The sequence below is a fragment of the Cibotium barometz genome, chromosome 54, assembly GCF_041138505.1.
Source record: "Cibotium barometz isolate CiBa-2024 chromosome 54, ASM4113850v1, whole genome shotgun sequence".
Classification (NCBI taxonomy): domain Eukaryota; kingdom Viridiplantae; phylum Streptophyta; class Polypodiopsida; order Cyatheales; family Cibotiaceae; genus Cibotium; species Cibotium barometz.
This window is the reverse complement of record NC_141099.1, coordinates 29,124,455-29,138,047: the sequence shown is the minus strand read 5'-3', so window position 1 is coordinate 29,138,047 and position 13,593 is coordinate 29,124,455. Positions and strand designations below refer to the sequence as shown.

Sequence of the window (13,593 nt, the reverse complement as noted above, 5' to 3'; positions counted from 1 at the left end):
CCCTTGTTTATTAGACGTGACACCATAAGCACGTTCTTTTCGGGTTGGATGCACCCGATTAGCCCCTCCAATTTTTTGGCCAAAAGAAAAAAATCAAATTCAAAGCTCGTGCTCCCCTTCAACCACGTGTCAAGACACAGGTGGTTGCATGGTTGGACCACACAACGGACAAAGAATTAAATCAGAGTTTTGGCAACAGCATGAAGACGAGGCGACTACATGTGTCTTTTAGCATGGATTACCCCCAAGTGTTTATTTTTTAAGGTTGCTAAGCCCTTCTAGTACGATTTTTGCCTGCCATAGAAGGGGCTAAAGAATGTAACCTTACTAAAGAAGCGCAAGCAAACAAAAAAATTCCCTTCACACTGAGGAGAGGTAACCGAAGCCAACCTTCATAGAAGCACACTTGCACAATTAATTAAAAAATGCTTTTTAATTATACACATTATATATATATAATGTGTGTAGTTAGAAAAAGGATTGTATTTAATAAATACAATCCTTTTTCTAACTATACATTTCAAAAGGATTGTATTTATGTTTGTTGGAAAAACTATAAAACATCATTGAAGAAGGGCAAATTAAAAACTTTACCCTTTTCCAAGGAGGCCAAATTTCCAATTACACCTTCCCACAGAAAAATGGTTGGAGGGAGGACCTCCACATGGCTGGCACAAATATTGAAGCCGCATTGTATGGGGCCGGGCTCTCATATCAGGACCTAATGAGAAAGGCTAGGCATTTACTGCTTACTTGCAGAAGAGCTAGGCTAGGCTAGGCTAGGCTAGGCTACTTGAACACTTGAACATGTACACAATAAAGCTGAGTTTGTGGATCAGTATATCAAGATCATCAATGGATATTCTTGTCTCTTATTTCAGCCTAGATTTTCGACTTCACCCAATTTCATAAATTAAAGGATGATTTGATAAGATTGACAGTGTAGGAGTCGGTTCCATAGAAGAGGTGTGAGCTCTTGCCTGGCATCCTTGCTCTAACACTGGTGTTCATTGAGGTTTGTAGTTAAAGGTGGCTAACAGAGTGCAGGACCTAGACTCTGTAAAGGGGAGTGCAAGGCAAGTCACATGTACTTAATATCCACAGATGTAAACGACAAAGTGAGAAGCAGGGAAACGGAGGCCGTCTTTTTGGGCAGTCACGAGTGAACTAATCCTTGCTACCTGGGCGACTGCAGAATAGGGAAAAGCGTTCTGGTAAGGAACACACGCTCTGCTGTTGGACGCTCCCCCCTATGCGGTAGCAGATGATGGGTGGACAAGTGCAAGCAGGCATTGGGCCAACAGACACGTTTCTGTGGCTTCCCTGATTACTTCATGGAGAATGCCCAGAAATTAATGGGGCCACGGAACAGTTTGTATAAAACCTTAACTTATGGACAACATACAAAAAAAATGGGAGTGAGGCATCTTGCCATTGCTGTCATGGAACAGTTGGGTTTTACACATTGGGCTTAATGGCCATTGTTCACTAATGCTGGTAGAGAGCATAAGAATGCATCTTGCCATTGTACTCCACCAAAATCCCCTAGTGGAAGTGGTGAGCACCTTCAAATATCTTGGGTGTGAAAATACCGATGCAGCAATTTGTGAGGTATATCATGCATTTGAGAACACAAAAGCTGGCCTCTCAAGAGATACCTTTCTAATGCGTTGGTCATACCTGTAGTACTTTATGAAGTGGAAGGCTGGAGGGGAAATCCTCTCAGCATCTATTTTGAAAAGATTTTAGAAGACCTCTTTAAAGACAAAACCCCCTATCAGTCCTGCCCATTGTTCCAGGAGACTATTCAGTCCTCCCCATTGAGCCGAGGAACCTAGCAACAAACCTCACCTCACCATCAAATTCAAGATGACATATCAGAATCTCAGTATTACATTCTCTAATCGATACCAGTAGTGTCCCCTGAACCAACACATGTCAAGGAGGATCTGACAACAAACCTGAAGAAAGCCAACCTGAGTAAAGAATTACAGATTCCTTTGTTGAAAAAATACAGCCTCTCCTGCCATACACGGCAAACCGTCTCGGCCAAAAAATAGCAGACCACATTTTTCTTGTTTCAGACACCAATAAGAATTTGTAGTCCAAGAGACAACTCCACTATGCCCACATCAGGGTAATCCTAATTATTGTCATCAGCTATGAGTGGATAGTTCTCTCCTCCACCTTGAGACTTCATGACCAGCCCATACTGACCAAAGCATTGGGGACAGTAAGTACTCGTCATCTGTGGCCAAAGATGAAGGGAGGCACATTTAGGAAGGGCACGGATGATGTCCCATGGTTCCCCTGGCTAGTCTCTTTGTGGAGCCGTCAACTGCCAAGTAGATCATCAACATAGAGCTTAAATTCCACTGTACCTTTAGAGGTCACTGCGTCAGTGTTGGGATGCTGCACGATTGCAGATGAAGAAAGAAGGCAATGTCTGGTTTGGCATCACTTTGTGACTCCATCATGGCTAGACAAACCATTGCTCAAAGAACCATTGCCGTTTTCTCTCCTGACTCTTCGGTAAAACAAGACATAAGCTGCAGCAGTCTTGATCTCATTCTCGCCCACAGGCGAAACGTGACTGTCATCGAAGTTGTACCAACCATTATCATCAAGCAGCTGCAGCATGACAACAAACTCATGAATGGCAGCTCAACCTTCATTTTTCCTCATCAACATGCAGAGAAGCAGTAGATTAATTGCATTAGCAGCACACACCTACTGCTAATACTTTCATGCACATAGTTGCAACAATGGGCATTGAGATTACTTTCACCACAGAAACTTGCAACAACGGGCATTGAGAATACCTTTACATAGGCAGTATAATGACCTCCACCCATACTTCCATAGTGGTTGCTTATAGCATAAAGCTCATAGAGGGCACCATCCTTCCGAGGAATGTACTTGGTCAAGTCCAGATCATGGATGGGAAAATTCACAAACGTCTCAAGCTTGTTCTTCAGGTATCTGCTGTAAGAGAATCTTTTCAAGTGTACGACAAGGATGTCTGGGAGTCTCCATAGATCTAGCTTCTTACTAGCCGGCCGATGTTCCTTGCAACGGGGACAATACCTGCAATCAATCCATTAAACATCATTCTTACGTGATATAAGAGGAAGATCTTGTCGTCCGGCCCTTGCATCAAGTGATATAAGAGGAAGATCTTGTCATCGGGCTGTTGCACCAAGTGGCTCAGAAGGGAGCATGGGTGCGAACCCCAACCCTCTCTCTCTCTCTCTCTCTCTCTCTCTCTCTCTCTCTCTGAGATGACCTGTGTGCCTCTGCTCTATGCGCACCGTTTTCCCACCTACCCTTGCTCAAGCCCCCAAGGCAGCAACTAGTAGGGGAAAACATGTCTCAACCCCTGGAGGGGGAACAAGATGGTGAGACAACCTTTCACACCCCCACGAAGGCACCAAATGCCTACCGCAGAAGACTGAGGGAAGGAATCATGTCCCCTGGCTCACGAAGGATTACAAAGATGGCCTGACGAGATGAGGCCCTTTATGAGGAGATATAGCTTCACATAAGGACAAAGATGAACACCATGCGACAGGAGCTTGAAAAGGAATGGACCGAGCAGATGCATGCCCAAAGGAAAGTGATATACGAAACGCTGAGGAAGAGATATATGTCCAATTGAAGGGAGAAATGCAAGCCCAAGTACGGGTTGAGATGGAATTAGCCCAAGCCTTGATGCACACGGAAATGAAAAAAGAGATGCAAAAATGGAAGGATGACATCCTCTGAGAGATTGGCACAACAGTTGCATCGTACGAAGGCACTTTGAAGACATGTATGGCTTACCGCGAAAAAGACATCACAGAAATGCAAAACACTTTGGAATCATGTAAGGCAAAAGTGGCTGCAGGTGAGAAGGAAATGCATTCATGGGCAAAGAAACAAATTGAGGAAGTCAACCCATGGATTGAAGTAGTAAAAAAACAGAAGGATACACCAGTCAATAAAGTAGAGGTGATGAATGCTACATTGGAAGAGGAAGCCAAGAGACGGGCACGTGCCTTACATGTACGTGTAGTTGGGTGGGAAGATAAGGGAAATCCCCAAGAGGATGCAAAAGCTCTTGTAACAAAAATTGGAGCCACTGATGTACCCATTACCGGAGCATGGCGAGTAGGCAGAGATGAAACCAAGGCGAAGATATTGATCATCAGGTTTGGTGACTTGGAGAAGAAGAAGGCCTTCCTCTCCAAAAGGATGGCCCTTAAGGGGGAAAAGATTTATTTGGATGAGGACCTTACACGAGCACAGATAGCACACCGGAACACATGCCGCGTGTGCTTGAGGCAAGGAAAGAGGGAAAATGGGCGGTATACAGAGATGGCCGAGTCATCATTACGGAGAGGAGGCCCGCTTGACAATGAGCGGCCTATGAGACCTTGCGATTCACGGTGTGGAATTGCAACGGAGCCCTTAGAACAGATGCAGGATACTTTGAGGATACTTTCAGACACAGTGATATTGCTATGTATACGGAGACCCATCAGTGCACAAAAAAGAGGCTTCCTGATGTGATGGGAATCAGTTTTCCGCCCTCAGCCACGCACAGTGGGAGGTACTAGAGGATTTGGAGGAGTGGCAATACTTTACAGGAAGGAGCTTCGTGACAAAATACATGTGGTACATAGAGATGCAGATGCAAGGTACATGTGGGTCCGAATATGCAGAGAGGGGCTCCGCGAGCTATATATGGCAGTATGCTACTTTCCCCCAGTCCACTCCAAGTTTGCACCATCAAGAGAGTCGCCCTATATACCACTATATGATGATATCATGAGGTTTGCCAGCATGGGAGACATATTACTATTGGGAGACTTATTTTGAAGACATTAATATAACTTTCTTTCTTTTCTTTCTCTAGATAGTTTGAGGCACATGGCCCACAGATGGATTGCTTGCCACCTTTTGAGTACTCCCTTGATTTTCCTTTCTTGGATCTCTCGAGACAAGAGATCAACAGCATTATCCACCTAGACCTTCCTACGGAACTGACCTTCTACAGATAGCACTTCCGAGGGGTCACATAAGATGGCCTCATTGAGAAGCCTGGGTATCTTCACAGACACAAGTCACATGCCATGAGGATTGCTATTAACCAGATGAGGGCATCTTCACACCGACTCAAGATAGAGACACAGTGAGCTGAGGCTATCCCATGGGAGGCTAGGAACTGCAGGCTATGATTTCCTTGCTTAGATGCCCAATGTATTATGAGAAACATGGGAGGTTTCATGCCTTTTTCAGAGATGGATTTGGCCCTCTTGCTCGAATTATGCACTACAATGATCAAAGATGCTTGGGGATGTACTTACAAGAAATGTGCAAACATCGATAAACACTAATGCAGCCATACACACGAGAGGACGGTAGAACTTCGCTCGGGTCTCCACCACAAATGTCTTCAGCCCCCAGCAACAACCGGAGCCGCTAGTACTTACCCAGGCACTGACTAGCCACACAGAGCATATGCCTATAGTCACAAGAAACATTTCATCCGTTTCGTTGTTTTGTCATTTCAGTGCCTTTCGTTTTGTTTCGTTTCATCTCTATGGACAAAACGGAGAAGGTTCGAAGTGACACTTGTCAAATCAAATTGGGAAAAGGTAGGAAATATAGAAAATTTTAACGATTGGGTGTGAAATTAGATGTCATTGAGGTTCAAAGTAAGAAATTGGGATTCATAAATTGGGGGAAAGTGAGAAATTGAAGAAATTGTAGGTAATTTCAATAATTGGGTGTGAAATTACGTGCAATTGAGGCTAAAGTATGAAATTAGAATTTATAAATCGAAAGAAAGTGATAAATTGAAGAGCTCGTAGAACACTCTTAAGAAATTTCAACAAATGGATGTGAAATTAGGTGAAAGTAACCAAGAAATCGATTTTAAGCAAAACAGTGTTTTGACCATTGAGATTGAAAGTATGCAATTGCGATTTGTAAATTGGAGGAAAGTGAGAAATAGAAGAGCTAGTGAAATACTTGTAAGAAATTTTAACAATTGGGTGTAAAATTAGGTAAAATTGACCTAAGGACTGTTACACGTAGTTACAAGAAAATTTCGTGTATTTCATCTTTACGAGTTTTTAAAGAAAATTGAGATGGAGAGGAGAAGAAAGTGAAAGGGAAGAGAAAGAAGAGGAGAAGAATAAGGTTTCTTTTTTAAATCAAATTCGGGCGAAATGGAATTTTGGTTAGGAGTGTTTCGTTTCATTTCAAAACGTTTCGTTTGTTTCGTGTTTCGTAGGAACAAAACAGGTTTTCATGTGACTATGAGCATATGAGTTACACTCAACAAATCAGTCCCTAGAGACCTAGGCTACTCACGCCCAGAGTCATCAAAAATCGCACAGCCTCCCTCTAGAGAGCTAGACACCCTTGCCCTTAGAGATTCAAACCTTCTACCCGTCAGCTCCACATTCGAGACATGCTACGACACCATAGGTAGGTACTGCCATGGGAGGTGGAAATCTCAGTGCTCTACTCCGCCATGGACATTTGAGCTCTCCGTGCCTATTATTGCATTGTACACAGAGGAACCTACTAGTATCTTTTTCTTTTTCTTTTTCTTTTTCTTTTTGTGTTCTAACATCCAATCTACACATGGATCATATGTTACATCTTTTTGGTCTCATAGACCCTTCGGGTCTTTAGTAGACGTTAACAAGACCTCTCTCTCTCTCTCTCTCTCTTGTTGGGCTTTATGCTGTGTATGCACCCACCAGAGGAGTGCTAGTGATCATCAGTACATTACTGGGGCACTTTTTACTTCAGTTAGTGGAGGTTTTTTCCCCCAGTTTTAGCTTGGTCTCACTTATAATAGTTTATAAGTGATTTGGTCCACCTGGCACACTTTATGGCCAGACCATGTGAACACATCTATTAGGTCACTTCTTTATGTGGCTATTGTACTTCACTTTTATCACTACTGAATACAAGAGCAGTCGTGTTCCTCTCTCTGCTTCTCACGTTTCTTGCTGAAGTACCCTCCAAACCCTAACCCTAACAACTGAGCTCCTTCATTTGGTATCAGAGCTTCCAGGTTGGCCTTCCCTGCCCGTACTGTTCCACGCCACCAGCTGCCCTTGCCGTCACAACTGCCCGTACAGTCCTGCGCAGCCAGCCGACTGCTTCCATACAGCAGGCGCCGACTGTTTCCGTACTGCTGTTCCGTACAGTCTACAGTCGACCAGCAACCGCTTCTGCTCCATACACTGCTCCGTACAGGCGCCTGATTTACTCCGTACAGTCGCCCGGTCCCGTACAGTACTGAAAAGATGCAGGGGGGAAGAGAGCTTGAGCTCTTGCAAGCACACACACACACTCACAAAACCCTAATAGAGAACACACAAGGTGAGAGGCTGAAAATCTTCTTCTTCTCTACTCAACACTCAACACACCATATACAAGATAAGAGTACACACAATATGAAAGGTACTCAACCAATACATACACGGGTTCTCTATAGTGTGAACCCGACTAAATGAGCTGGCGCTATAACTATGCCAGTCTCTAGAGTGGCTGTCACACAGCCTGTCATCCCACTGGCCGCATATCACCCAAGATCTCACCAACCATGCCAGTGGTGTAAGTGTGGGGCCTATCCCCCAGGCGGGTCATCAGTGGCCACCGCCTCACTAGACGAGACACTCCCCCTCGAGCTCAACTCCATCTCATGTACACCAAGCGAAGAATCTGCGGAGCTTCTCTGTACCCAATGCTTTGGTGAAGATGTCAGCTACCTGATCCTCTGTGCTGACATAAACAAGATCAAGGTCTCCTGCCAAGACCTTCTCTCTGACGAAGTGGTAGTGAACCTCTATGTGCTTCGTACGAGCATGAAAGACTAGGTTCCTGGCCAACTGTATACTGCTAATGTTGTCACAGAAAATGACAACTTATCTATCCACTGATAGACCCAAATCTGCAAGTAGCTTTCTCAACCAAGCTACCTCACATGCTGCCATAGCAGCTCCTCTGTACTCGGCCTTTGTACTCGATAGAGCAACCGTAGGCTGCTTCTTGCTGCTCCAAGTCACAGCAGCACTCCCCAAAGAAAACATGAATCCACTAGTAGATCTCCTATCTGAGATACTACCAGTCCAATCAGCATCTGTGTACCCATGTACACATATCTCTGTCCCAGTCTCATAGAACAGTCCACAATGCAAAGTAGACCTCACATACCTCAGTATGCGTCTCACTGCATCCAAATGCGGTTTCCGTGGAACCTGCATAAACTGACTCACCAACCCAACAGCATAGCTCAAATCTGGTCTGGTGATCGTCATGTAGATCAAACTTCCTACTATGCGCCTATACATAGTAGGATCCTCCAAGATCTCTCCTGAATCTGCACTCAACTTGCCATTCTGATCCAATGGCACAGAAATAGGCTTACAGCCTGTCATACCATACTTGGACAACATGTCCAAGCCATACTGTCTCTGCAGTAATCCAATACCATGTGGTGACCTAATCACCTCAATGCCCAAGAAATATCTGAGCTCCCCCAGATCCTTCATCTCAAACTTCTGTCTTAGCAAGATCTTTACATCAAAGATCTCTGCATCATGGTCCCCCGTAATGATCAAGTCATCTACATAGATGACAACAAGCACAACTCCTCTATCACCATGTCTCACATACAATGATAAATCTGCATTGGCTACATGAAAGCCAATAGTGACAAGATATTCAGAAATCTTGTCAGACTATGCTCTTGGTGCTTGCTTTAAGCCATACAAGGCTTTCTTCAACCTGCAAACATGCTCGGGGTGACTCACATCCTCATAACCAGGTGGCTGCAACATATACACCTCTTCTTGCAAATCCCCATGCAAGAATGCATTTTTTACATCCATCTGATGTAAAGACCATTGCTTTGACGCAGCCACTGCTATCACAACTCTCACCGTTGCCATCTTGGCAACTGGGCTGAAAGTTTCCTCATTATCAATCCCATATGTCTGTGCATATCCATCTAGCCTTGTACCTGTTTATGCTTCCATCACTGTTATGTTTAACTTTGTACACCCACTTGCATCCAATGGCTTTCTTGCCTTCAGGCAATTTCACTAAATCCCAGGTTTCATTTCCATATAGTGCATCCATCTCCTCATCCATAGCTTTCTCCCAACCAAGGTGGTAAGGTACGTAGTGTACGGTACGCTATCAGTACGTACGGAACGTACTTCTGTACGGAACAAATTTTAAGGTACGTAAACAGTACGTACCATTTGTAAACAGTCCTAGAAACCTGAATATTTTGTAGACATAGCAACCAAAATACTTAAAATAAAGAGACTGAACCTCATTACTTAAAGTTTAAATCAATTATCAGTTACCAAGCCCATTACACAATACCTCATGTTAACAGTCATAGTGATATAAGCAAGAACCATGAAAGTCATAGATAATAAAAGAGAGTACAAATATCATGTCTACAGCTGCCAGCACATGTCCTGGTCCACAAGTGCAAAAAGCAAAACAATGAAACACTACACTGTTGTCTAGACTCTAGAGTCTAGACGCAAGAGTCTCAAATCTCATCATCAGATGAAGATGATGAGTCTTCTAAAGAGAGCATGCCTCCATCATTGATACCATTGCCCTCTTCATCGAACTCTGGCTCAGCAGCAACAAGCTCCAGTGCATCCTCATCATGTGCCTCGGGAATCTGAGTGTGAATGAGTTCGACAACCTCATTTGCACGCCTCTGCTGGGTGCGACGAACTGGAAGCTTTCCCCTGCGAATGCTCTCTCGTCTCGCAAAGCCTGGATCTGGAGCTGCCGGGCGTAGAGGAATGCTGAGAGATCGTGCACGTGAGCGGGTCACACAACGATCCACGCTCTCAAGCTCTCTATGTAAAGCTCTCAAAATCTCCTCTTGCTCATCTCTAATCTGCCGATCCACAAGCTCCGGGCTGGGTTCATCTACCATTTGGAGTAGTGTTGGATTAACCTGTTTAAACCCATCAGGGTTAAACCGAACCTGCAAACCTTGCTCAATCATCTGGCCAACTGAAACCAGATTCTTTGTTATGTTCGGTACATGAAGTACATCTGCAAGGTACTTCACTTTGCCATCCTGCATAGACAATGGCACATCTCCAACATGGGCAATTGGATGAGCAGTGTCATCCCCTGTTTCCACAAAACCTGGTCTTTCCGGGTTTTTCATCTCCTTGAACCACTCCCCATGACCCGTCATGTGGTTCGAAGCGCCTGAATCCACATACCATACATTATCTTTTTGTGCTGCATCAACATTTTCAGACATGGCATTCACGACATGCTGCATAACAAACAACCTTTCATTATCCTCATTATTTCTGCTTGAGGATGCATAGTTGTTTTGCTGCACTTTCCCATTTTGCATGTCAGCCTGCTTCTTATAACATTCTGCCTGCACATGTCCAGGCTTACCACAATAATAGCATTCACGTGCATCGTTATATTGCCTTTGCCAATTTCCACGGCCTCTTTGACTCCCCCTGCCTCTGAATTTGCCTCTTCCACCTGTGTGTTGTTGTTGTTGTTGTTGATTCTGGGACTGTTGTTGTTGCTGCTGCTGCTGCTGGCCATAATTCTGATTACCTGTTCGGCCACCTCCTTGACCGCGTCCACGGCCTCCTCTACCTCGTCCTCTTCCTAAACTCGTGTAGAAGGCCTGTTGCTCTGAATTGTTTTTGCTTTGTGAAGACTGTTGGTCTTCACCCAAGTTCTTCTCTTCGATAATCAGCATAGACACCAAATCTGTAAAGTTGGGAATGTTTTCCCGAGTCTGAATAGACGTCTTAAACGCCTTGTATTGTGGCCCGAGACCACGTAGACAGACTTCCACCTTGTCATCATCATCTACTGACACACCAATAGATGCAAGGGATTCCACAATACCCTTTATCTTCAGCGCATAGTCATTCACAGACATGCTCTTTTTCTCCACAGTATGAAGTTCATTCTTCAACTGTATCTTGCGTGCCTTGGTATTTGTTTCATAAAGCTTTACCAAGGTGTCCCACGCCTCCTTGAGGGACTTGGCATCCTGAATGTGCCCAATCATGGTGTCCTGTATACTAATGGATAGCCAATACATAACCTTCCTGGCTCCTTGGTTCCAGTCTTTAAACTCTTTCACATCTGCAGCAGTCGGATTTATATCCGGTATCTCCGGTGCCTCTTCATGCTCACCTTCTATGTAGTCCCAATAGCCTTTTCCCATCAGGAAATTCGTCAACCTGAACCTCCAAGCATGGAAGTTATTCTTGTCAAGCTTCTCAGCCACAATCTGAGTTATCCCATCATTTGACATCTTGCCAAACACACAATTTTACCAGAAACTGCACTCTGGTTTTTCTGCACAAACTGTTGTATTTTCTGCACAACGGTACTGTAGTACTCTCAAATGTCACCAACAGTGACTTCAATGTGCATACATACACCCAATGGCAACTGTGGACCTCTTTGCAGCACCCACAGTGTCTGCACAGTCAATCTGTCTTCCTGCAGTTCTTAAAACAGAGTTCTGCAGAGAATCGATGACTTACCCGCAGTGCTCGAAAACGCCTGCTTTCTGAAAAACGGAGGTCCAGACGCGCCCGAAACGCGTTTTCGGCCCGATAGGACTGTATAGTTGCCCTATAGCTTTACTCCCGCGAAGAAAGCTTCTCAATCAGAGACCGTTTGCCGATGCCTCCCGTAGAGCTCCCGACAAGGGTGTAGTCACCAACACAATAGGGAAGAGTAGTTGAAGCTCTTACCCTCGTACCGCTTCCTATGGTTCTCTTGCTTGCAGCTCAGCCCTTAGCACGAACCAGGCTCTGATACCATCAAAAGATGCAAGAGGGAAGAGAGCTTGAGCTCTTGCAAGCACACACACACACTCACAAAACCCTAATAGAGAACACACAAGGTGAGAGGCTGAAAATCTTCTTCTTCTCTACTCAAAACTCAACACACCATATACAAGATAAGAGTACACACAATATGAAAGGTACTCAACCAATACATACACGGGTTCTCTATAGTGTGAACCCGACTAAATGAGCTGGCGCTATAACTATGCCAGTCTCTAGAGTGGCTGTCACACAGCCTGTCATCCCACTGGCCGCATATCACCTAAGATCTCACCAACCATGCCAGTGGTGTAAGTGTGGGGCCTATCCCCCAGGCGGGTCATCAGTGGCCACCGCCTCACTAGACGAGCTCGATATCTCAACAAGTACCTGCAGGCGACCTACACTCGCCATCAGCTTCTCGCCCAGCTCCGTAGAGTACTTGTCGACTGTTGTCTCCATACAGTACCTGCTACGTGCACCTGCAGCTCTGTACATCCACCGTACAGTCGACCGTACCTGCTCCGTACAGCAGTCCAGTTACTTGCTGCGCACACCTGCACAGCTGACCAGTTGACAGTTGTTTCCGTATTGCATCTGCTGCGTGTACCTGTTCCGTACAGTCGCCGTACAGTCGACCTGTACCTGTCTATTGTTCCGTACAGCAAACAGTCGACTTGTACCTGCAAAATCCCATTTGTGGTAAGCTTTACTAGTTCTGAAATTTGGGCATTTTCTCTGTGAAAATTTTCTGGCAGATACAGGCAGATTTTCTTGCAACAAAGAAATCTCTACAGGTTTTTTGCAAGGTTTTGGATGCAATAACTTTGGGCATTTTTGGGCATTTTGGCACTCTGTAAGCCATTTTGCTGCTCTACTCAGTAAGTGGTGCATTGTGTTGCACATTCAGAGGATTGAGAGTGCAGGCATATTTGGATTAGCTGTATTGAGTGGAGTACAGTTGCTTTCAAGGTTGTTGCTATTGGGTTTTTTGATACACAGGTACAACATTGTGCATTGGCATAATGGCAAATCAACAGCAGAGTGATGTGTTCACGTATTTGTCTAAGGAAGACAAGTTGGATGGCATGAACTACTCCTTGTGGAGTTTTATGCTGAGAAATGTGCTCGTGGCAAAAGGTCTTTGGGATTTTGTTAGTGGTGATGAACCACATCCAGGTCCATTGGCTCCAGAGACTCCTCCCCAAGGGGGTGCTCGTGGACGAGGACAACAGGTACAAGCACCAGGTCAGCCATTGCCTGTTCAAAGAACAAATGCTCAGAAGACATGGGATGCCAGAGATGCACAAGCCTTGTCACTTATTGCATTGTCAGTACAGAGGTCTATTATACCTCATATTCGTTCAACTGGCTCTTCACGGAATGCATGGGTGACTTTGGAGCATATGTATGCTGCTCGTAGTGAGGCTTGGATCTCGTTTTTGAAAAGAGAGCTGGAAAATCCGAAAATGCATGAAGGAGATGATATGTCTAGCCACTTGAACAAGCTGCAGGATTTGAGAGAGCAACTCATCAATGTGGATGAGATTATTCCTGAGACACAGCTTTTGTCCACCATCTTGAACTCTTTGCCAAGATCTTACTTGGCTTTTCATACCTCTTTGAACCTCAGCATGAGGAATGCTGTTGAACCCCTTAAGTATCAAGAACTTGTTGCTCTCTTGCTACAAGAAGAGCAAATCAGGAAGAACATGAATATGAA

General features: G+C 44.7%; 1 protein-coding gene across 3 annotated transcripts in view; it reads right to left on the bottom strand.

The window, feature by feature from the left end:
* Positions 1–1,854: 1,854 nt before the first annotated feature.
* Positions 1,855–13,593, bottom strand: part of LOC147608014 (ubiquitin carboxyl-terminal hydrolase 5-like) — a 64,343-nt gene continuing 52,604 nt past the window's right edge. For all 3 annotated transcript variants that reach the window (XM_086789842.1, XM_086789844.1, XM_086789843.1), the window contains 2 exons: positions 2,823–3,087; positions 1,855–2,631 (listed from right to left, as the gene is read on the bottom strand). In XM_086789842.1, coding sequence (XP_086645968.1) covers positions 2,458–2,631; positions 2,823–3,087 — 439 coding nt within the window. In that variant the 3' untranslated portion in view covers positions 1,855–2,457. The remainder of the gene's footprint in view (positions 2,632–2,822; positions 3,088–13,593) is intronic.